This window comes from Natrix helvetica (assembly GCF_964273705.1).
Source record: "Natrix helvetica genome assembly, chromosome: 4".
Taxonomy (NCBI): Eukaryota; Metazoa; Chordata; class Lepidosauria; order Squamata; family Natricidae; genus Natrix; species Natrix helvetica.
Window position 1 is genome coordinate 33,724,394 of NC_138550.1, and position 25,163 is coordinate 33,749,556.

The following is a 25,163-nucleotide window of genomic DNA, read 5'->3' on the forward strand; positions in this document are numbered from 1 at the left end:
TGTTAAACAAATCTGGTTTCCCCCACTGACTTTGTTGGAAATTCTCTGCGAAGATGAAGAATGATGATTGCATTACCCTGGGATGATGCATCCATCATAAATACATGCCAGTTGCCAAGTAACCAAATTTTGATTATGTGTGACCTCAGGAAATCTGTGATGGTTACAAGTATGAGAAAGTCACTTTTTCAATGCAATTGTAACTTTGAAATGTCATTAAACAAATGGTTGTAAGTCAAGCATTATCTGTAGTTCTCTGAAGCTCTTTGAGACTGGCTCTGGTTTTCTTTTTCACAATTTTAACAGTTTAACATCCAATTTGTTTTCATCCGTTTCTCCATCTTTTTTCACATTCATCCTTAATCATTTCTTCAAGCTCATTTCACAGTTCCTCTTTCAATGGACTTCGTGAGTTGAAAACAATCCCTGATGTTCTTGGAAATGGTAGATATATGCTGCAAGTCATATTGTAGAAACTGGTTGGCTTTCTACTCCTTTTCCTTAGCATAACTTGGAATTTGCACATGAGTAGTTAATGATTTGTTCCACAGTCAGGACTAGGCTATGTCTTTGATGCTATAAGTTAGGTCCTCCTGCTTCCTTTAGTAATAATACGCTTTCTGTATTATTTAGTAATAATACACTTATTCAAAATGAATAAAAATCACTTTGCTTTCCATGTACTCTTTCTGGTGAAATCCATGTCTACAAGTATTGGGTTTTGAAGGTGGTGTTAGGTATGAAGACATCATTGGAGTGGCCACAATTGTCCTGTTTTATTTTGGTCTTAGAAACTATAAGATCCAACAACAGTTTCCTCCTTAATTTTCCAACTTTGTCACCGTCCAGGTTACATGTTTCAAATCACAATTAGCACTTCTTGTTTGTATGTTCTGCCAATTTTAGATTGAACCTGATCATGAAACATATGAACCTCTTTTTCTGCATTGGTAGTTGGAATATAAATCTAAAGAGTTATCCACAAAATCTATTTGATATTATTTGGTCATTGATTGCACTGTAGCCAAAGACTGTTTTGTTGCTATACCCTTCCTGACAATAAAAACAAAAGCAATACTGTTCCTTCTTTGTTTTTCATGTTCTGAATAAAAAAATGATTTTCTGATTGAAACTGTTTTCAGTCAGTCCATCTCAATTCACTGATGCTTAAAGTTTCAATGTGCAGTTGGTTCATCTTTTACAAGACCTTTATCTTTCACCATAATTAAAGTTTGAGTTGATGTGATGTGATTTGGTGCGTTGAGAGCTTTCCTATATTGATGCTTCTTAATTCCATATTCATACTGTGATTCTGTCTTTGCAGATTCAAATGTTGGGTTTCCTGTATGACATCAGCAATTAGATGTCTCAGAGACTTTACTACTTTGCAAATATTATTAATGTACTGAAAGATCCTCAGTACTTTTTCAGTAACATATTACTATCTATCCTGATGTGCCCATGTTCTGGCACTAAAACATCAATCATTTCATATTTTTTATTCATGTGGTTTTCTTGGTAAAAATACTGGAGCTGTACCATTTCCTTCTTCCGTGCTGTATGAACTAATGTCTTTGCCACTGTAATTACAGTAATCATCTCCCTCCATTATCTTTCTTGTATCAGTGCTGCTCAACATAGGTGATTGCTTGCTTCAGCTAAGATGACCTTTGCACCTTGGATGACCCAGGTGGGAATATTTACTCCCAGTTTGTACACCTGGGGTTCTTTATTCATCCCTCCCAGATGAGGCACCTGCCCAGATAAGGCAGCATAGCAAAAGTAGCATCCATATTTTTCATCGTTGTCTTGCTAATGTTTTGTCCATTTCATTTTTACCCGTTCTTTAGATTTTTATTTGTTTGTTTAGATTGTCCTCAGTATATTTTTCTTTTAGTAAGTTGTACAGCTTCCTTAAAACTGCCAACTTTTTCCTTTTGAATTATTAGCAACAGTTCAAATAACTATCATAATATTCCATTGAGCTCATCCACAATGTCGGTTCATTTCTATTTGCCCCAAATTGGATATATATATATTTCATGCATAAAAGAAATGAAATATTCAATTCTTTCTAGTCTGGTGTGTGAAATTAAAGAAGATAACATCCTTTATTGTTACAAATACAACAGGAACCAGGAGAATTCAACATTGAACCAAAACAGATTATGAGTGCTTACATCATACCTCAGTTTTATATTGCATTATTTAATCATGGTTTAATTTTTAAGGTTCAAGAGTGACTATATGATATCTGATAGGAGCTTGCTAAGGGTTGATGTAGTAGGAGTAGGCAATTTTCTGTTTCTATGCGAAAGTAATAAATTAACTGCTTTACTCTTCAACATATTAAACCAGAAATAGTCTTTCCAGTAAGCAACACTATTCTGTTTTCTGTATTTTAATAGAAATTATAATACTAAAAGGCAACTATTTCACCAAATAGTACATAAAGATTGGTAAAATATCAATGTAAATTTCCACTTTTACTTCTGGCAGCTTTTCATTCCTGGAATAATGTTACATAATTGTTCTTTCAGTAGTAGGTTACTAAAGCAGCATTGGCAATGCTTTTTGCTAAGCTCATCAAAATGTATACATATCTGAGTGTTATCATGCTTTAGTAGTAGCATAAAATGCTATTAATTGGTCCAGTAAGAATAGAGGAAAGTACAGTAAGTATAACTAATGTCGGATAAACTGTTTTCAGTAACATTGTAGTATTATAAATACTGTATTTTTCAGACTATAAGACGGTCCTGACTCTAAGACACACCTAGCTTTTGGGAAGGAAAACAAGAAAATCTGCCTCTGCCTCCCAGCAATTTGCCTCCTTGCAGCAAACAGAAAACAGCCTTGTCAGCTTCAGCGCAGCCTGATTTAGCACGAGCAGCTGATTGGCAGCTGGATCTGCCTCCTGGAATATCGGCTATCAGCTGTTCCAGGCTGTGGGGATTGTCGCTGCCATCGCCACTGCTGCCTATTGCAAGGTGCCCCATTTTCAGCCTCCGCGCATCCTATTTACAGCCTGTTCTAGATGGTGGGAATAGGTGGTGGCGGCAGCGATCACTGCTGCCTGGAATGAGCCGAAAATGGGGCGCATGGAGGCCGAAAATGGAGTGCACAAAGGCTGAAAATGGGACGCATGGAGGCGGCAATGGATGGCGACGGCAGTGATGGGCGGTGGCGATCCCCGCAGCCTGGAACAGCTGATAGGTGGTCTTCCGGGAGGCAGATCCAATCGCCAATCAGCTGCTTGTGCTAAATCAGCCTATGCTGAAACTGACCAAGCTGTTTGCTCTTTGCTGCAAGGAGGCAATGCTAGGAGACAGAGGCTGAAGTGCAGGGCTCTCAAACTCCTGGCCTGTGGGCTGGATGCATTACATGCTGGTCACGCCCATGCCCGGTTTAGTGAAGGGGAAAAAAGTCTCGATATATCCCATGATGTCACCTTGATGACGTGAGTTTGACACTCCTGATGTAGTGTATCTGCTCTGTAATTCAGATCTGACGTAACCAAGATTGTGAAATCTCACAGTTGTGTTCGTAGCATCTTTACATAATTTCAAGTATTTTATGCTACTTTAATATGGGAATGCAAATTGGACACCATCTAGGCATATGATCTAATTGTTGAGACAACTGTATTAGTCACACAAAACTAGATGCACCGTTGAGTTCATATGTTATAAATAATTTGTTTGTATCCTAAACTGTAACAAGGGAATTATGAAAACACAAATTCATCTTAAAACAACTTTTGGCTTCCTCTATTGTCTTATCCATAGAAACATCTCATTTCCTTCTGATTTCATTATATTATAGACCATTTAGCATGTATAATGGGTGTTCAGACTTTAGTCATATTTGGAGCAGTTTTTTCTAAAATTGCTGGAATTATGTCATCACTAAAGAAGAATTAAACTGAGACAATATAATTACTCTAATCATTTATCTTAAATTATCTATCTATCAAACTATCTTACCACATGCAGAACTTAAAGCAATCTACCACTTTTGCTATAGTAAACTGCTAAACTGGGACATTTGCTCAAATGAATGATCAGTTCATACTAGAGGTCTTTGTTAGTAGTACTGGACAGTGTTTTTTGACAATATTCTTCCTTGAAAATTTTTCCATATAAGTGGTTTCTCCTCTTGTAGCTCTGGAAACTTTTTTGTATGTTTCAAAGCAAATTACATTTCTGGTAGAAAGAACCCCTGTAGCCATCTGTTAGCAGGGATAGAAAGTGCATCTGAATCTATAGTATATGGCAGACTCACTGCATGGTAGCAAAGTATACAAGTAAGCATAAGGTGGTAGCGGACAAGCACATCCTTACCCCTCTGTTACTTGGGTTGTCTTTCGTACAATAAATAGAGGCTAAGAAGTACTTTATAAAGAAAACATAGCAGTATTGTCTTACTGCATCATGATTGAACTGGAAACTAATTTCACACACCTCTGCTTAGGTTAACTAACAATTTTACAATAATATTTCAATCCACTTATTTTTATTAAAATCAAATAAAACAATGGAAACAAATATTGTGGGGGGTAAGACACCCCTAACATACCTTGGGGTGTGTGCTCGGTTAAGATACAGCCTGGTGTGCCTTAATATGACTTCTACTGTACTGCCTTAAATGGCTTCTACTGCACAGCACTGGAGTTGGTATGATAATGGCTCATAGTACTCCACAAGGGGGCTCCCTCTGGTAAGGGGGAAATTCAACATTAGAAATTACGTTTGGTCTAATACAGGATTGGGATAAACAAATACCCAGGCAATGCTGGGTTAACAGCTAGTAATAATATACAGTAGGTTAGAACCCTTAGTACTACCTATGTCACTTCAGCATTCCTGGCTAATGATAAGGACACATTATCTTGTCAGTTTAGCCAGATTTTGGTATAATCAATACCCAATTTTGTCCCATGTTCTCATCCTATTCTATGCAAGAGAGGATATTTAAAGACTGCATTGCCAGCCACCCATTTAGGAGGTTCAGGAATGGGTTGAAATGAAGGGGAAGACAGAAAATTATAGCTGAATGGTTTTGATAGAAAAGAATGATAAATTTAAAGGGACATTATGAACTGGTCATAGAAATGGTAGACGTAAGCATGGCTGGCAAGAATAGAAGGTGGAGAGGCATGGTGAAGAAGTAAATTAGTTTTAAATTAAATTTCCATTTCCTATCTCTTATCCTCTGCTTTCATTCATATGCTTAGTGTTCATTATTTCTGCACTTTACAGATAGGTACTTCTTGACTTATGACCACAACTGAGCTCAACATTTCTGTTGCTAAGCAAGACAGTTGTTAAGCGAATTTTGCCCCATTTCCCTTTCTTGCCACAATTGTTAAGTGAATCATTGCAGTTGTTATGTTATGTTAAGTGAATCCGGCTTCCCTATAGATTTAATTTGCCGGAAGGACAGGACCCCGGCACACTGCAATCGTCATAAATACATGCCAGTTGCCAAGCACCCAAACTTTGATTATGTGATCATTTTTTCACTCCTGTGTAACTTCACTAAGTGAACTAATGGTTCTAAGTGAAGGACTACCTGTAACTTAGCTTACTGTTAAAGGCAACAATCTGATGGGTATCTTACACATATAAAATAAAATTTTGATCCATCAAAGTTTATCACATACTGGAAAGAAATAATTCATGAGAAATAATCCCCCCTTGAAAGACTCATTTGTAAACTAATTGTTTAAAATAGTGATACAGCTTTTAGGTTTATCAGATTACCTTTTACAAGTTTATTGTACTACTAGCACATTTTAAAGGGAGTGCTGGGAAACTTAAATTAGAAGCAACAAATGTTTAGGTACTATATTTAAATGAGAATTCCCGCAATCTGCCCAATCTGTTCTGATTTTGCAAAGCCACCTGGAGTCACTAAAAGTAAGTTGGGAGCCATGCAAATTTTCTTAAACAAATAAAAATACAAGCAGAACAACTAGCACCTTATCCTGTCCTTAATGACAAATTATATTTAGTGAAGGTACAAAAATAATATAGAAACTGTTATCTTTAATGCTTTTAGCTATAATGAAAGTAATCTATTAAAACTTTTACTTTTTACAGTGCCTTGTTTTAATAAATCTATCCCTTGGACTTTCAGAGTGAAATCATATTATCTCAATTATATGCCATAAATTAAAAAATATACAAAAAACCCAAATGTTTTAGGTGATGTGTATTTCTTGGAATAAGAATCATCAGAATATTAGTTTGGTCACATTATTTTGCAGGCAAAAACTCAGAATTAATGCAGGGCTTTTTTAAAAGTAACAAACAGCTACTATTCTAAGCTCAAAAACACACAGGAAGCGTTCATGTCAAAATTTAGAGAAACGGATCAATTGTTTATATCCATAAAATCTTCCCTTGAAAAAATCTAGTTCTCAGGTAAAGTCTTCCCATGAGGCATGATAACTTTACAATACAGGTTGTCCTCGACTTACGATCACAACAGCCCAAAATTTCCCTTACTAAGTGGGACAGTTGTTAAGTGAATTTTGACCCATTTTATGACCTTTCTTGCCACAGATGTTAAATGAATCACTGCAATTAAGTGAATCTGGCTTCCCCACTGACTTTGCTTGTAAGAAAGTCACAAATGGGGATCACATTACCGGGACACTGACTGTAATAAATATGAGTCAGTTGCCAGGCATCTGTATTTTGATCATGTGACCATGGGGATTGTCATGGCTTCGTTGGATCCTGGTTCGGAGGAGTTGGAACTGGGTTGTCCAACAGGGAGGGCACAGTCCCCTCCAAATGAGTGGCGAAGCCAAGGACTGAGGACGAGGCAGTCTCAGGATTGTCTTGGCAGTGGGTGGTGATGGCCAACTGGAGAACCGTCTAAAGAAGTGGACCAGCTGCAGAGGGCCAGCACAAATAACAGGCTCCAGACAACCTCTGACGAACAGCTGCCTCCCCCACCTGATCTGTGGGTGGGAATAGGCACAGAGGAGGTCAGCGAGGCTGATTGCGAGTAAGCAGCTCCACCCTTCCTCCCAAGGAACATTTGGGGAAGGATGATAGAACCAGATGCTGGAGGAAGTATGTTTGTCAGGAACACCTGTTTGCTTTGATGTGCACCTTCCCAACTTTCGTGAATGCTGCCATGTGAACCCTGGATTGTGTTTCTTGGCTCTGAACTTTGGGCTTCACTCGTGGACTTTGGAATTAGCTTCCTGACTTCAGACTTTTGGACCGTGCTTTGATTTTTGGGAACTCTGGGCTTATGTGGCAGACTCAGTACTTGTGGGTACTGTTACTTCTCTTTGCCTTGTGGGTCAGCTAGTTTGTGGAATCGAGGAATTCAGACTGAGGGAAAACTGAGGGCTGGGGTCGAGGTTCACTGCACCATTGGTAGGTCTTTTGATGCTGTGATAAGTGAGCAATAAATGGACTCTACTTAACCTCTGCCTTGCCAGCATGACTTGGGTCAGAACAGAAACGCTGCAATGGTTATAAGTGTGAAAACAGTCATGACACTTTTTTCAGTGCTATTATAACTTTGAATGGTCACTAAATGAACTGTTGTAAATTGAGGATTACCTGTACCTATTTTTAAGGGTACATGGAGTACATGGACTTGCCCATATCCCTTTTTTGCTCATGAAGCTATTTTACTGGCAAGTGGGCCGAGTTATTAAAAACATTACATATTGTATATAATACCACTGTTTGCTATTATTTTGCAAAGTTGTGTATTAATTATAATAGGTAATTTTTGGTTTGTTTTTCACAAACTTTAATTCACATAATTACTTAAATTTTAAGACAATATTATATAAATATCAGGACAGTACGAAAGCTTAAACTCCGGGACCTTTACGGTGAACAGAAATAAATTTAAGCAATCCAGTTTTTCTTATATACAGCATTTGTATTTAGTTCATCCTAAACTGAACCAATTTTTATCAGTTTATACATGATATATACAAATACTTTAGCTAATCTCAAAACATGTAATCCTGGAAGTATTTTTCAGAATACGTAAAGCAAAACAGGAAATGCAGGATGTTTTATGCTTGGTTGATACTGCCCAGTTTCAGTCTTAAAACTGCCTATGGTTTAATGCAGCTTGACTTGAAGTCGTTCTTATGGGAAGTTTGTTCTGTAAGAAAGTCTATGCCATCCAGACTGTTTTTATACTTAAAGGAAATTATGCAGAGATTTTGACTAAATAAATATATTATACCACAATATTTATCTCCATTAATAACATTCATAATTTTTGTAGATCATACCCTTCCTTGAACTTCATATAGCTACAATCTGAAAACTATTGGCACAAATCTTTGGTATATTAAATGATAAAAAAATAGCTGCATCAAAAATTACATTATAACTATCACTCACATAAATGATTTTATTTTAAAGGTTTTTCAAAACTAATATTTACATCTGGTGCAGTAGTCTTAGGGCAAGTCCATTACTTATCTGGTGAATTTAATTTTTAATTACAGATGTATGTTTTCCACAAAACTCAGAACAGAATGCTGAAATTACTATAAAAGTCCAGCCAGACAGTTAATATTTTGTTAATTACATGCAGTTTCACCAAGATACTACATTAATGAATATTTGTATTCAGTCTTGATCAGAAACATGCTGTACCTCTACTTCTACTGTTTGAATAGCTTCTGTAACCTCTGTTATTTTCTGTCCTTGTTGTTGTGCTAATACATAATTGACAACTTGCATGATACTTTGGTCAGAAAGAGTAGAAACTGTTGAACACTCTTCAGTAGCTGCAACAGGGTCAAGTGTTTCTTCAGTAATTACTACAGTCTCAATCTCTTCAGTACAGACCTCTGTTTCTTGTTCTGGCACATCCGATGTTAAAATACTGATGGCATGTTCGACTTGAGTCCCCTGATTATGAAACTGAAGAGTGTCCTTTTCCAGCATGATTTTACAAGGTACATAATCCCGGTGAAATTTAGTCATGTGCTTTCTTAAGGTACGGGCATCTATGTAGGCTTCATTGCATACTGGACATACATAAGGCCTTTCTCCAGTGTGTGACCTTACATGGCGTTTTAAGGAACGTGCGTCAGCCCAAGCAACACCACAAGTTAGACACTCAAAAGGTTTAACACCTATTCAACAGAAACAGAAAGAAAGCATTTACTAATCTTTAAAAGTGAAAATTACTATAAAAATGATTAAGATGAGATTTTCTCATAGCCAGTAAGTTCATTATAGTATAAGCTTTTGTATAGTCATTTTGCATAGAGAAATCTTGACAGGTCACCTATAAACCCAGGATATTTTGGGTTAATAAATATTTGTTAGTGTTAAAATACAGAAAAATGGCATTCTTTCCCATCTATTATCATGTTACTATGATTATAATTTTAAAAGCTAGTTTTAAACAGATAAAAAGGAAATATCAAATTGCAAATATAACATACTAATATCTGTTCAGATACATAATTTATAATTAGCTAATTATCTTTGCTTTCAGAGATATAGAAATTAAAATGGTGCTAGGACTAGATTCGTTTCTTCACAGATTCTGATTAAGTAAATCAAGGTATTTGTGGGAATCTGCCATCCATTTTTTCAATACAAAAGGGAAAGAAAACAATAGGGCAATTGGAAACCCACAGCTTATCTGTTTCAGCTCTCTTTCATCTTTCCTAAAAATGCAGGATAGCCAAACTATGCTTATACAACCATATCTTTCTTATTTAATCATTAAATGTAAACATCGCCCAATCCCAGTTAAAACCATTTGAAATAAATAAAAAGCAATAAAAATAAAAAAAAATAGTTAAACGGAAAAATTCCATAATGAACAAAAATAAAAGTTGGCAAAAATTACAAAACTAGAGAGAAATTAAAAAGAAATAGACGCACGGAAACCAAATCGACCAAAGACTAACAGAAGAAAAGTCTCACATTCATTTCTATCATGTTGCCACTGACATTGGTTTACAGGAGATAGAAACATGAGTATGTTTCAGACTAGCACTGATGATGTTATCTAGTTTGGGTAATGAAACATCTGCAAGAAAACAACCAAGGGCATAGAACACCAAGAACCCCGCAGGGTGGGTGGGTGTGTTGCACTTGCATGCAGGGGAGCGTGGGGATGTCATGCACACATGCGCAGGGGGCACACGTGGAGGTGCATGCGCATGCGTGGGTGGAAGGGTGTGTGGGAGGGTCATGCAGTGGTGGGTTCCTACCAGTTTGGACTGATTTGGCTGAACCGATAATTGTTTGACGGTCTGGGTCGCTAGAACCGTCAGTGACCCAGGCCTGCCACGCTCCCAAATTGGTTCTCCAGGTGGCGTCATAGGCCATCTTGTTTTTTGCTTCTGCGCATGTGCAGAACAATTTTTATTGCACTGCGCACGTGCAGTGTACACGCAGCACGCCCACGAGCAAACCGGCAGTAGTACCTGCCAGGACCCACCCCTGGGGTCATGTGCACATTACATTATGGGTGCACACGCACATTGCTGATCTAACCAATATGCTCTTATTTCTCTTAATGAGGCTATGTTTTGTTTTATTATTGTAGAACAATCACTCCTTTACCACTAGTTTTATTGAGTTTAATTGTGATTTTATATTTACTTTCTCACTCTTCAGTTTACAGCTGGTCCCTGGCTGTAATAAATATCTTATCTTGAATATCTTTAGAAAGGTGCTATTTTTTAAAAAATCAGACTTGTTTCATTTACCTTCATGGTTGTTCATATGTCTTCTGTACTCCCGAAGCTGGGTAAATTTTCTCCCACAGTGTTCACAAATGCGCTCCAAATTTTGTTTTGCTCTCCCTTTCTTCCCATGAGTGGCTTTTTTAACATGCCTCCTGTACAAAGCTTTTTCGTAGAACTCTTTGCCACACACATTGCATCTAAACATAAAGAAAATAACAGCTTGATAAAGTACTCAAAAACAACCTTTTAAATGCTAAACTAGTATTTGAATAGACTATTGTAATAAAAAAATGTTAAGGTGCTTACAAGTAAGGACAAGTGAAAGTGGGGAACTAGTATTAAAAAGCTAATATTTTCTGGAAGGCTCAAAGAGACAATGGGCCCTTTATATACCTATGAATGATAGTTTTAAAAAATCTATAACCATATACAAATACAATTAAGGATGCAGTATTAGATGGTGTGCTTCAAATAAAGTAAAACAGAATTCCTGCTCAGGTATATAGCAATATAGTTTCATCTTGTCTTAGAAAGAAGAAAGATTACAGATTAACAGAGTTGGAAAGGACCTTAAAGGTCATCTAGTCCACCCCCCCCAAGCAGGAGCATCTACACCATTTCTGACAAATGGCAGTCCAATCTCTTCTTGAAAGTCTCAAGTGATGAAGCTCCCACAACTTCCGAAGGCAAGCTGTTCCATTGGTTGATTGTTCTCACTGTCAGAAAGTTCCTCCTCATTTCTAGGTTGAATCTCTCCTTGGTCAATTTAAACACCTTTTTATACACCTTTATAATTTATTTTCTCAGTTCCAATGGCAAAGTCTCAAACTGAAGTTTGGAACAGTTAAGGGAGCGGGCTCAGTACAATCCTACATTTTATGCAAGTTAGGCAGAGTTCATTAAAAAAAAAACTGCTTTTTCAGCACTATTTTACTTTTCTCCTCATTAACAAACTTGGAATAGCTCTATGTATTTTTGTTGACCAAGACCTGCAAAACTTCCATTGATATCATGTTATCACTCCACAAGATGCATTTTTCTCTTGATCCTTGAAAGCAAGCACCATGAAAATTGGGTGATCATAGACTGCATTTTCATTTACATAAAATGAAAAGTTTGGAGAATGTTTTCTTACATAAAGGAGATTGAAGTCAATATAGGAAGGAACTTCTACTTTATTACAGGAGAAATGTTAAGAGTAGTTGAAATCAAAACACTAAATACACTTGATACCTCAACTACTGACTAGACTGCTTTGTTGAAGCCATTATTTTTTCAGTTTACCATCTGCAACTGTAAATAAAAGCTTACCATATCAACTGTTTTTTCTTTTAGCTTCAAAACACCAAGATGACTGTCACTCGTGATTAATAAGAATAAATAATGTATCATTGATTTCCTAAATTCCAAGAACTATTGACTGATTGATTTTATTAGCGCTAGAGGTTATCCAACTCCAAATGATCAGATGGCTTACAATGTTAAAGTAAGAGAGAAATTTCTTTTACATTTTTATTCTTTCACTGGTATCTTCTGGTTTGAAGACATTATGAAATTTTAGAAGAATAACAGAATTGGAAGAGATCTTAAGAGATTTAGTCCAACACCTCTGCTCGAGGAGTGACCTTAATATTGGATTTTATGGAAAAACAAATCTAAGCCTTTTTGAAAGTCAACTGGAGCATAAATAAGAATCTTTTACTATTTTACAAACTCTGGAAAAACCTCAAGGAAAACCTTTTTTATATTCCATGATAGCTAACTTTACTAAACAAACATTTTAGTAAAAAACATTTTAAATATAAGCAATGATAACTACTGGAATGATATAGGAGAGCTGATGTAGTTCAAAAATAGCTCTGCAAGCAAAAGTGAAATGCTAGAACTAGAGTCTTGTGAACTTCTTACGTAATCTCATAGCTCATCATCCACTTACAATTCATCATCTTTTTAATTTTCTGTTGCAAAGAGTTCTGCCCTACCAAGAATTCTTAATAATTCAAAAGCTCAATACTGAATGTCTAAGTCTATAAACAGATTGATGGATATAATCAGATTTATACAGTGATATAAGCTCTGGTAGAGTTTGCTGGAATTGAATAAATTAATAAATAGGCTGCCTAAATAAAAAAAATCAAAACAATATATTGAGACAAAATAAAATGAGCTTTTTTCAGTAACTTAATCGGGTATGATGTTTTTTTGCATTTAAGTTATCCCATCAAAAAAGTACAGGTTACATAAAGCTTTCATTTAAAGTTTTCATTTAAGTCTAAGTATTTGCAGCCAAGAGTACCCAGCTTTGTTTACCTGTATGGATCAGTAACAGAATGTGATTTTACATGAGAATACCAATCTTTCTTCCAACTATAGCATTTCCCACAAAATTGACATTGAAAAGGTTTCACTCCAAGATGTTTGTTCATATGCTGGCGGAGATCCCGAGGTTCGTAGAAACTTTTCTCACACCTGAAATTAGATTTGTGATGAATAATATAGAGTACATATATATAGTCCTTAATAATGAAAAGAGAAAAAGGTTACCACAGTGCAGCCATATGTATACATGCATTAATACTATTATTTCATATTTGAAAACAATCCCTATAAAAATATGAAACAATTTGCCTATGCTACAAAATAGTTAATTCTCTATCAGATTATGAAAAAGGGAATGATTCTAAACTAATTAACTTTCCAGAACTGTTTTCAAAACTATTCTACAACCAATATTGCTACCTCACTCTGGAATAAATAACATTATAAAATAAAAAAGAATGGTTTCAATTTGTTATCTTCGGAATAAACTATGTCCATCCACTATGCAATGGAAAAATAAGATTAATACAATTTTAATGAGCACTACGTGAAAATAAGCAAATATTTAAATAGTAGTTCAATTGCTATTGTTTGTTGTTGTTGTTATTATTATTATTATTGGTTAATCTTTGGTGAGATTCACAGCGTTTGGAGCTGGTTGGTAGCTCAACAGCTCGAGTACTAACCAAGGACCTAGGAACTGTTAAGGTAACATCGGAGGATATAAACTGTTCCAAGTAGGATGGTTTTTTTGTAGAATAAGAATGTTCAAGTCTGATAAATTTAGAATTTCCAAATAGCAAGGTAGCCCTTTATGTATTGCTCTGAGGGCTCCAATTACAATCAGGACAACACATGATTTCTTTTTCCACAGTCGTTCAACTTCAATTTGCAAGTCCTGGTACTTTGTGATTTTTTTTCTTGCAGCTTATCTTTAGTTTGTGCATCACCAGGTATTGCAATATCAATGAATCAAACTTTTTTTCTTTTTTCATCATCATCATCATTATCATCATCATCATTATATTATTATACTAAAGAACCCAAGGATACTAAAACAAAGAACATTGGTAAACTCAAAGACACAGAGGAATAAGAATTACAAAAAGTAAAGAAATCTAATGGAGAATCCACTCATTCAGCTAAAAAGATTTCTAGCTCACTGAGCACTGAATTTACCTGAAAGCTATACAATGCTTAGTGTCAATATGGAATGAGAGTGAAATGAAACTACTTATAATACAAATATGGTTGCCTGAAATCCTGAACAGGAGAATTCTCTTTAGGAATTTGTATGGAGAATAAAATATGTATTTCTATTGAAAAGGCTAAAACTGAGCTCCTGTTATAAGAAAACAATGAGAAGAATAAAGAAATTAGAGTTAGAATGTTTGAAATGTTTTTAAGGGGCAAAAATTCCAGCCAAAACAGCCTAAAAACGCTGAGAAGGAAGATTTAGATCATGGCCATCTGGATCCATGAACAATGCTACAATATAATAGTCTAAATCAGTGATGGCTAACCTTTTTGTTGTTGGGTGCCAAAAATGTGAAGTCACACGCACGGCAGCACGTGCTGGCACCGGTAATGGAAAGTGCCCCCCACATGTGCATGCGCGCACAACCCCCACCCCCCACATGCACCGCACTACTCGCCTCCAAGCAGCGCTTGGTATTTCCTCCAGGGGGCCGGGGGAGGCTGTTTTCACTCTCCCCAGGCTCCAGGAAAGCCTGCAGAGCCTGGGGAGGATGAAAAATGGGCCCAACGGGCCAACCAGAAACTTCTGTTGGCCTGTTGGGCCCGTTTTTCACCTTCCCCAAGCTCCGGAGGCTTTCCTGAAGCTGGGGAGGATGAAAACGGCCTTCCACCGCCTTCCAGAAGGCCAGGAAACAGCTGGCCAGTGTGCGCATGCGCGCTGGAGCTGATAGCTTGCATGCATGCCATAGGTTCGCCATCACAGGTCTAAGTCCTATTCTAGAAATATCTAATAAAAATGGTATTACAATACTAATCTAAAAACTGCCTACTACAAATTATTTCAAAGTTCTGAGAAATTTTGTAGTAATACAATTAATATTCAAGCAATTTTGGCTTTCACAAGAATAAGATGGATAATCACTTACTACCTACCAAGATTAGGCAAGCTACTTTCAAACCTTTTAAAATCTTAATTACACTTACTGGTTGCATTGATAGCCACGGATTTCAGGTTTGGGCTGATGTTTCTTTAAGTGTTTACTAAGTCCTGAAGCTCTATGAAAAGATTTTCCACAGTGTGAACAGAAGTATTTTGATTCTCCTGAAAATGATAAAAGTATATTGATATATGGCTAGGCAAACTACAGATCACATGCAACTTCCAAAAGGCTAGAGCTGACATCTGATGACAATCTGGCAAAAGGAAAAGTAACCACCCCGATTTTTGATAAGAAACAAAATATTCACAATCCATTAATTATCTTAACACATATAAACTTTCTAAAACTCAAAACAAATAATCCAACTCCCCCTTCTCATATTACCTTCCTTCTCTTAATCTTCATCTTCTCACTTTTATGATACCACTATTCTTAACTACTATAGCTGTTTCCTGTTCCCAAATAATATATGAAATAAATATATATTAATAACTTTTCAGTGTGAAATAATTTTTCACATACTGATTGAAACAGTTGGTCAAATGTAGAGCATACAAAGGCTGACTTCAAAGACTCTGCTCAATGATGTGTAGAATGCTTCACTTTCTTTACTGAAGTCACACTTTAAAATGTGGCTGTTGTTTAGCATACATGTTTTATACATTCCTGAAAACTGGCTCTATACTTTGATATAGTCTTTTTGAGCTTGTTTGGAAGTTTTAACAGGTAGCACAGCCTCTGTACAACCTCAGAATGAATAATGGAATATTGGGCCCATACAGATTGTTGCCCAACTCCAATGAGCATTCAGTCCTGGAAATAGCAATGGAATGGAAGAAGCCAGCCAGTCCAGCTGATTCAACCCTGGCAATCAATGAGGTGAAATGTCACAGCCGGTGCCTACATTTGATTTATTCAGTTAACAGGCTCGATATCACTGGTCGTTAAATATAGCTGGTTTCTAGTCTTAAAAAACTATACATATAATTCCCATTGATTGGCATCTTGGCCAGACTGATGGTTAAAGCATGTTTACTACACAGAATCAACCTTGTATGTTGGAGTTTTTTGGAAGTATAAAATTATAGAAATAAAATGAAAGAGGAAACCCATTAGATTGAGAAGTGACAATATAATCTTTCTTACATTATTTTACTGCTGGCATTAATTAATAATGTGTGTCATTTACCTGTGTGAATGCTTACATGCTCCTGAAGGCTTCTTTTTGTGACAAAGGATTTGTCACACAATTCACACTTAAACTGCTTTTGTGCCTCATGCAACACAAGGTGCATCTTTAAACCATGTTTGTAGGTAAATGACTTTCCACAAATCTATTAAACAACATCACAAAAATAATATTGTCTTTCAAGGTGAACAGCAATACACTAAGATGAAGAAAGCTTCACTGAATCTTATACTGCATGATCCATAAGTACTTGACATTTTTTACCTAGGGCTAGCATTTTTTGGAAAATTAGATTAGGACTGTGAGATCTGAATTGCACAAAATCCATACAACTACTCAATGAAGTAAAGACATCAAAAACACCCACTTTTTACGGCCATCTAGTGGTCATCTGGATTTTGCAAAGCCTGGTGGTAACTAGATTACTTTGCTAGGGGAGATACTTATTTTATTTATTTGGTTGCATGCTTCCATTCCTTCATAAGTCCTGTTTGCTGCTTCACTGTGATGGGAGAAAGGGAGGGTGTTCGTGGCAGGAATGAGCAAAGACCACAGTGTGTATGTGAAGAATAAATTTTCCAGCAGAACACCCCAAGTTGTAAAGGTCATCCCAACTGCACAGCAAAAGTAAGCAACCATCTATGTTGGGCAGCAGTGATATAGAAAGTTGCTGGAGGCAGATCTTTGTACTTATAATAGCAAATACATCATTCAAACTGTGCAGAAATAATGGTAGTGGAATTCAAAGAAGTTGGATAGAAAGAGTATCAACTCTTTGGAACTTTGGTATTGGAGAAAATTCATGAGAATACCATGCACAGCCAAGAAAAGAAATAAATGGATTGCTGAATCAATCAATCAATCCAGAATTCTCACTTGAGATACAAATTATCCTTTTTTTGATGTTAGTTTTTGTTGTTGTTGATCATCCAGACATGCAGTTTGATTTGAGCAATCTTATAAATCAAATAACTAAATAAATAACTACATAAATGTCCTACTTCAGATGCGTTATGCAAAGACATAGTGCTTTGACAATATTCTAATGCTGGGAAAGATGGAATGAAAGGAGAGGATCAGCAAGGTAGATAGATTCAGTTGAGCGGTAATAAGCACAGTTGGTAAATAAAGTTTTTGGCGGGGAAAAAAAAAAGTGCACTGTTGGAAGACCTAAAGGTCTAGGTTAGGGACAGACTGCAATGGGAAAAAGTCTATCTATGATTGCTATGAATTGACAATGTTTTCCATACCTGAAGAGTCTGGGAGACTAACAGTCAAAATAATTCCATAGATTAAAAACAGTCCACTCAAAAATAAATCAACCTACTTACAATATAAACAGCATTTACAATATTAGAACTATGCAGAAATATGCAAAATCATGCACTTGTCAATGTCAGACTTTTATCATAGTATGCCTTCTCCTTGCACTAGATGAAACAACAGATGTCAACTGCTCTCCTGAAATTCAGGAGGAAATGGATTGGACCTCGGAGGAAAGGAATTCCAAAACCTACTTTCTACCAGAGAAATGCATTAACAGAGAAATGCATTAACCAAAGTGCATTAACATTGCAGTGAAGGAAATGGGTTATTTTTTACCTTACATGCATGTGGCTTTACACCTGTATGTTTCAACATGTGGATTCGCAAAGAATAGAGTTTAGGCAAACTTCTTCCACATATATCACAGATAAATTCTCGCTTAGTTCTTCCCTTCGTGGCAGCACCACTTTCTTCTATATTAGCAGTTGCAACAGTCACTTCATTTTTTTGGGTATGACGAACAAGGTGAGCTCGCAGTGAAGCACCGTATTGGAACTCTTTTTTGCATAGCTAAGGAAACAAAAATTTTACTTCTTGTGAGAAATCTTATTAAAAAATAGGTGTGCGTGTGTGTGTCTGTGTGTGTATATATATATATATAGTATATAACTGAAATTATAATGTATACATTTCAATCAAAAGATAAAAGATGTAACTTTCCACTCTGTGTCTAATCAACTTTATTTACATTTCCCAGACTTGGAAATGGCCACCCACTTGCAAAGTAATGCTTCAAACCATGGATCTTGATCATTATAAAATAAGGACAGAAGTGTATATTCAAGAACTATTATCAGGTTAAACTCTATCAGAGAAACTTAGCATGCAAAGAATATGTTAACACTATCATAGGAATCTTTACTCATAATACATTTTACCAAGTGCTTACTGGGCATTTATAATTTTTTGTCCTCTCATGCTTCAATGTGTGCATTATAAGAGCATAGCGTCTCTGGAAAATCATCCCACATTCACTGCATTTGTGCTGAGCTTCTGCCTCACTGTGTTCTATAATCTCTCTTTTGGGTTGCTTCATCTTCTTGCCTCTTTGCACTAGCTTCATAGCAACCTGATTAAAAAATTGATATTTAACATTAATATTAGTCATACAGAAAACAGAAACAACAACTCAAACATATTACCTGCAGAGAACCAAAATACATGACCAGAAAAGCCAATCTTTTTTTAAGTTAACTTCACGGGTCTTAATGAACATAACCATGTTGGTATTTTAACAGCATAGAAGTTAGTTGCCATTACTTTTGGTGTCATATTTTCAAAAATAGTGCAATGTAACTCATGGCTCTGAGCTTTCCTGAAAACCTCTCATCCAAATTCCACTCAATCATACTTAACTTCCCAGTCCACCAGTTTAGCTAAATCATGCCTCTTACATACAGCATAATCTGATAATTGGTAAATATATTTTATTAGTTCTATCTAAGGGATAGGAAACAAAAATATTCAATCAATCTCAATAAATTTTAAATGCATTTAAAAATTTGTATCTGTATTTGATGGAATACAAAAAAAATGTTTGAAAGAATATAATCTGTATACACAATTTTTGTAAATGCCCATAACACACACAGCATTGAATTCTTAAGCATCTTTGAAGTAAATAAATCTTTGCCATACTATCTGCCCAACTAAGTTGATCTTACAAGATTGGTGGGCTCTGCGTTCCTTTGATTAAATCATGTCACATATTGAGACCCAAAAGACATGCCTTTTCTGTGGCAACACTTGCTCTGTGAAATGAAGTCTCTCTACCAAGATCCAGATGGTCCCCACTCTGATATTGCTTAGAAGAGCAGTGAAGACCTAGTTCTTTACCCAGATCTTTAGTGAAGGAGTGAGATTTCTTGCTTCATTCTATTTTATTTGTCCCACTTGCCATCTTTTATTTTATTTGATTGTTGTCCGCTGTCAACAGAGAATTAGGTGGCATGCACATTTAATTAATTAACAATATCATGCAGCTACCGCTCTTGCGGTAACATCTGTCCCCATTCCAATCAGCTAAGCTACATGTAATTGTTATATTAAAACAGAAAAATTAAAATCTTTCTGTTGTACAGCTGATATACAGTATATATGGTTTTAGGTACTTTAAAGTCTTAGTGTAATATCACTTTGTGGGCTTGCCAGAAGGGAAAAAATGTATTTGTAAACTTCAAGATTTTTATAGATAGTCCTGTCTCCCCCACCCATTTTTTAAAAAAAACAACAGATTTTGAGCAGACTTATACCTGCTGGATAGCTGATTTGGGACCTGGCTTTCTGTTCTGCAGTTTTTTTTCGGTACCTTTGTGCAGTCGAATATAGCCACCCTCACTAACAGATCGCTGGCGAAGCTTGCTTTTATAAGTATCATCTTGACTAAGAGCTGTGGCCTCCGGTTGTGATTGTGGAATGTCCTGCATTTTACAAGGCCGACCACGTTTTCGCTTAAGCCCTTCCTGGGAATCCTCAACAGCAACTTCTGCATTTGCTTCGCTGCTCACATTAAGTTCGCTGTTCACATTTGGATCTCCATTTATATTTTGATCAGCCTCATTTTCAGCCTGAGTACTAATAATAACTTGCTCTGATACTGAAGGTTCAGTTTGTACCAAAGTTATAGTTTGATTTGTGGAACATTCCACTACTGGGGCTTTCTCGTCATCTTCTGTTGTTTCCAAAGCAGGAGTATGGATCGGGAGCTCAGGAAGATTCTTCGCAGGAGGCTCTGAAACAATTTGCAATGCAGTTTCACACACAGTCATCTCTTCTGCCTCAGTGTTTGAAGATGTTCCATTCACCGTTGCTCCTGGATCTTCGGTAGATATTGCTTGCTCAGTGCTGGCAACAGGATTAGCTTCATTTTCATTCTGCTCTGAAATAGTTTGAGCTACCTCCACTACTTGTACATCTCCTTTTTGATATACGGTGATTTGTTTATCTTCCATCTGTTTGTGTACATTTTCACAGATTGCCAAGACTTCTGTCATGAGAAGATGCTGAGCTAGCTCAGCTACAGCTGCCATGTTACAAAAATCAAAAACTAATTCTGAAGTATAAGCAAATTCTAGCAAAGGGAGGAAACTGGCCTTCCGAAATCCTGCACGTACACACACAAAACAAACAAAATAAATTAGAAAGATTTGATGAAAGAGTAGACCCTCGCCATTTATTTTATAAAAATAGAAGTCTGCCAGTCTGATGAATACTGAGGACAGGGTCTCTTTTCAATAGCTGTCACACATCTCAGGAATCGTCTGCATAGAAATGCATTCATTCCTTATCTCTGTTTTAAGTAAACTTTTGCTTCAGTGTTTTTCACTAATGTCATGTTATGATATAATTCTGTATTTAACATTACTATATAAAAATCATTTTAGTTATATTTAAATGTGGTATATTAATAGATACACTATTGTAAAATAGGTCCCTTTTTATCCTGAAAGACAGGACATAAATTTACTAAATAAATAAATAAATTGGGGCACACTGTCCAAATTACTTCCTGTCAAATTAAACCAAAAGCACAACAAATAAACAAAAAACCCAAGCATCTTTTCTTCAGGAAAACTTGACAGCATAGTCTTTCTTAATATATTTTATATAGTTTATTGAATTGCCTTTAAAAAATCTTCATATTTAACAAACTCACTGATATTATGATACATTACCTGAAAGATCTACTACTGCTTCATGGCTGGAAACAGCTCCCTTTTCAATAAAAAGTTCTCTGAAGTATTCACTGTTGGCTGCCAAAATAGATTTGTGTGCTTTGTACACTTCTCCCTCAATAAGTAAGGTAACATCACAGAACTGACTAGAAAGCCGCTGTTGGTTCAACTGATTCAAAACTGATTGAGAATGTTTTGGAGAAGATTGTTTCACAAGGCCTTTACTATCAACCTGGCATCAAAAAAGACAGCCCATATTGTTACAACTAAAACAAACAAAAGCAAATTAAGTATCATCTTAAATATGCTACGTATGAAAACAGTTTATAGCATAAATGTAAAATAAATTTCCATGCCAATTATATATGAATGTTTACTTACAAATACAAGTTCATGCTTGGCTATTGGTTTCTTTTTCACTGGTTTTGGTGATGCTGCTGGCAGTGACGTGGAATTATTTATTTCATCGTCTGTTTCATTACTATCTTCATGAGAAATTGCATCCAATCCTAGCTCTTCCAGCATTTCAGAAGGGTCTGACAGCGATCTAGAACGATCTAATTTTTCCTGGCATTTGCTACATTCTTTAATATAATCTTTAACTTGCTTCAGGATACCTTAAAAAACACAAAACCTTTTTGTATGTATTGTTTTATTCATGCATAAATTGATATATTAAAATTAAATTTTCAATATTGGGCAGTTATTCAAAAACACTCATCCGTTACCTTTTATTTGGTTGCATGGAAAGAGACTAAATCAGAGCCAATGCTTTTGCTTATTTTCAAATCTTCCTGCCATGTCAGGACTCCCATCAGTTTTAGACCTATACTTTCTATAAATGTACAAAATGAATTTTTCATACTTATGGCATAGTATTGAACCAAAAACATATGGAGAAATGAAACAGAGGGGATTCTTTACAAGGCATATTTTTCATTCTGCTTTTGTTCTGCTCTGCCTATTCACATCGCTACTATAAACTTTCTACCCTGAAATCCATAATTATGCAAAACAAAACATGTCTGATCCATTAGAACTCATGTCTGATAATTAACAGAAAATACCCATCTGCCTCCTGTCTATAGTAAGCTAATTTATGTAAATTAAAAGATCCTTGATTAGTGCTATATCAGATTTGAAGCTGCATGTCTGCCTTGCATTGATTGAAGGCTATTACAAAAAGAAAATGTGCTTAAAATTTAGAAGTCCTTATTTTATACAATTTTTGTTTTGTTTTTCAAATCATTGCTGCTCGTTTGGGGATTACAGTTCACATGGGCTCAACATGAGCTCAAAAAAACCTTTAACATCGGCAAAAAGTCCCCTGCAGAACCAATGCACATCACACATCAAAGATGCTTTTTCAAGAGGCAACTGGACTTTCTTGGTGGTGTTTTTTTCTTTTTCTTTTTGGAAGACATTTGGCTTCTTAGCCAAGAAGCTTCTCCAGCTTTGACTGGATGGTGGGGAATGGAAGGCTTTTTTTATATTCCTTGCAGACAGCTGGTCATTTGCATTTTTTAAAAGTCCAGTTGCCTCTTGAAAAAGCACCCACGACCTGGATGACTTGAGAATCTCCGTAGACATGCAAATCAAATGTACCGATAATCCTAATCTGTTGATCAAATGAAGCCCTAAATGTTGTGTTCAACATGCATCAATGCAATCATGCAGAAAACGAGATTCATTTTCACAATGATTAACCGCGGTTAAGTGACTTCAGGAGAAGGCAGCGGGTGAATTGAACGGGAGTTTTTTGAGCAGAAGCCCATTCCCACGGAAATTCATCTTCGGCCACGAGCCAGGCAACTCCCTGGTCTGTTTTTAGCAGCTTCGAAAGAGAGCGCGTCGGTCTGACGAAGGCGGCGCTCAAGACCAGAGGTGGGGCGAGTAAGTCGCGCGTGTCACCGCGCCGCTGCGAGGCACCTCCGAGCACACAGCCAGCCAGTCAGCCAGACGGCGTGCTCTCGCGCTCCGCTGGTTCAAGACCGGTCACGCAGGGACGCCCCCCTCTTCTTCTTCCTCCTCCCCACAACCCCATCCCACCCAGCGCCTTTCCTCACCTCGCCACCAGTAGCGCCTGGAGAGGCGCTGCCAAGTCTGCAAGCGGGTCCGGTGGGAGCCGTCAGTTTCCAGGTGGGCTGCCCGAATGAGGCGGCCGCGACGCTCGGCCTGCAGCACCACTTCGAGCTCGGCGAAGCGCTGCTGGTCCCGCTGCCGGCGCTGGTAGTAGAGGGTCCCGCCGCGCACCACATAGCAGGCGGCGGCCTTGCGGATCTTGCGCTTGACGTTGCCCTCGGTACCCGGCGCATAAGGCTCGCGCTCGTTGGTCAAGTAGCGCAGGATGGCCAAGTAGCTCTCCTCGCTCGACATGGCGGGCGGGGAGGTGAGTGGCAGCCGGCGGACGCCCCCTGGTCAGCTTAGGGGCACTTCAGCCGCTGAGAGAGTCCGATGCGGGTCCAGCTCTGTTTTGGGGGGTGGGATGAGGTTGAACCCCCGGGTCCCCCGCGGAGGAGACGCGAGGGAACTCTCCGAAGAAGAGAAGCAGGCGTCGCGGGTGGGTGGGTGGTGTCTCCTGTCACAGGTGTTAGAAAGGAGACCACTCGGAGCGAGCGAAGGGGAAAGCAAGGGGAAAGGGGGAATTACGGGAAGGGTTAAAATAAAGAAAAACCCGAAGCATCGGGTCCAGAAGGAATCGGGCCCCAGGAGGTGGAACTGGAGTTTCGCGGTCCTCGGCGACGGGTGGGAGGAAGAAGCTCGGGCAGCCGGATCAACGGAAAGACAAAATGGCTGCTGCACAAGCGGAAGTGAGGTCTGGCCTAGCCCTTCGAGCGGAGGGAAGGGGAAGCGCTTTGAGGAGCGTCGCCATGCTGGAATCGGGCAAACGTTGCCAGGGCCGTTGAAAATGATTTGCTGTTTTAATACAGAGCGGTTAACATGAGTGGGACACGTTTAATTGCATGTAATATAGGCAAAATAGTTTAAACTGCACTAAATAAATGTAGTTCCTTTCTTGTATTGAACTAATCAGCCTGCAGATTGCCGGCTTGGCTGAACTGCTCTGCCCATATGTGATTCTTAAAGCGCTTCCATGAGAATATGAAATTTGCCTTACATTTGTAAGCCTTACAGCTTAACTTTGTAAAGCATCTTATTCGATTTGTTTCTGCACTTTCTACAGAAGCCGACAAATAATTACCGGAAAGCACGGTCAGAACTTTCTTATCGCCAAGTGGCTTGCAAAAAGGATTCCTCTCTTTTCAAACTATTTTTCTTTCTCAATTGTTCGTTTGGATAATATGTAGTATACCCAGCTTGCAAATAAAATGTAATTAATTCATCATATATAAGCAGTTATTTTAGACGGATTTTTTTCTCAGATGACGACTAGTTAGCAAATTTCGTTTCAGAATTCCAACTGATCATGTTTACCGGGAATTCTGGGAAAGCACATTTATTTAGCACATGGCATTTCATCAAGATTGTTAAACAGATCTGTTCAAATACCAATGTCTAGGCCTTGTAACCACTGAAGTGCAATATCGTGTATATTAAAAAAAAATCAGATAGGACTGGCATATGCCCTCAACTTATAGCCAATCATAATGTGATCCAGTTTGCCTGGCACCTTTTTTGTAGGGTCATTTATGTCTTATGTCTGGGTGTTCAGAGACCCATTGGCTTTCTACTGAGAATGTTGTTAGGCAGGTGTTTGAGTGTGAGTTTCCTGATTTGAGTCTTCCAGCTGATAAATGGTTGCCATGCATCAGTATTTATTCATAATTTTTCTGTATTCTCTC

The 25,163-nt window shown here is 37.4% G+C and overlaps 1 protein-coding gene across 2 annotated transcripts; it reads right to left on the reverse strand.

Moving 5' to 3' along the window:
* Positions 1 to 8,392: 8,392 nt before the first annotated feature.
* ZBTB11 (zinc finger and BTB domain containing 11) lies at positions 8,393 to 24,551 on the reverse strand. 2 transcript variants are annotated; one of them, XM_081951672.1, is made up of 12 exons: positions 22,966 to 23,222; positions 22,089 to 22,195; positions 21,742 to 21,977; positions 21,361 to 21,592; positions 19,939 to 20,789; positions 18,576 to 18,755; positions 17,963 to 18,196; positions 16,361 to 16,505; positions 15,215 to 15,332; positions 13,025 to 13,183; positions 10,736 to 10,911; positions 8,393 to 9,139 (listed from the first exon to the last, which is right to left on the reverse strand). In XM_081951672.1, exons 3-12 carry the CDS (start codon positions 21,883 to 21,885, stop codon positions 8,628 to 8,630), a joined length of 2,751 nt encoding a protein of 916 aa, XP_081807798.1. In that variant the 5' UTR covers positions 21,886 to 21,977; positions 22,089 to 22,195; positions 22,966 to 23,222; the 3' UTR covers positions 8,393 to 8,627. The 2 variants fall into 2 exon arrangements, with proteins under 2 accessions (XP_081807798.1, XP_081807797.1); XM_081951671.1 differs by lacking the exons at positions 22,089 to 22,195; positions 22,966 to 23,222 and adding an exon at positions 23,427 to 24,551.
* Between the last annotated feature and the right edge of the window lie 612 nt (positions 24,552 to 25,163).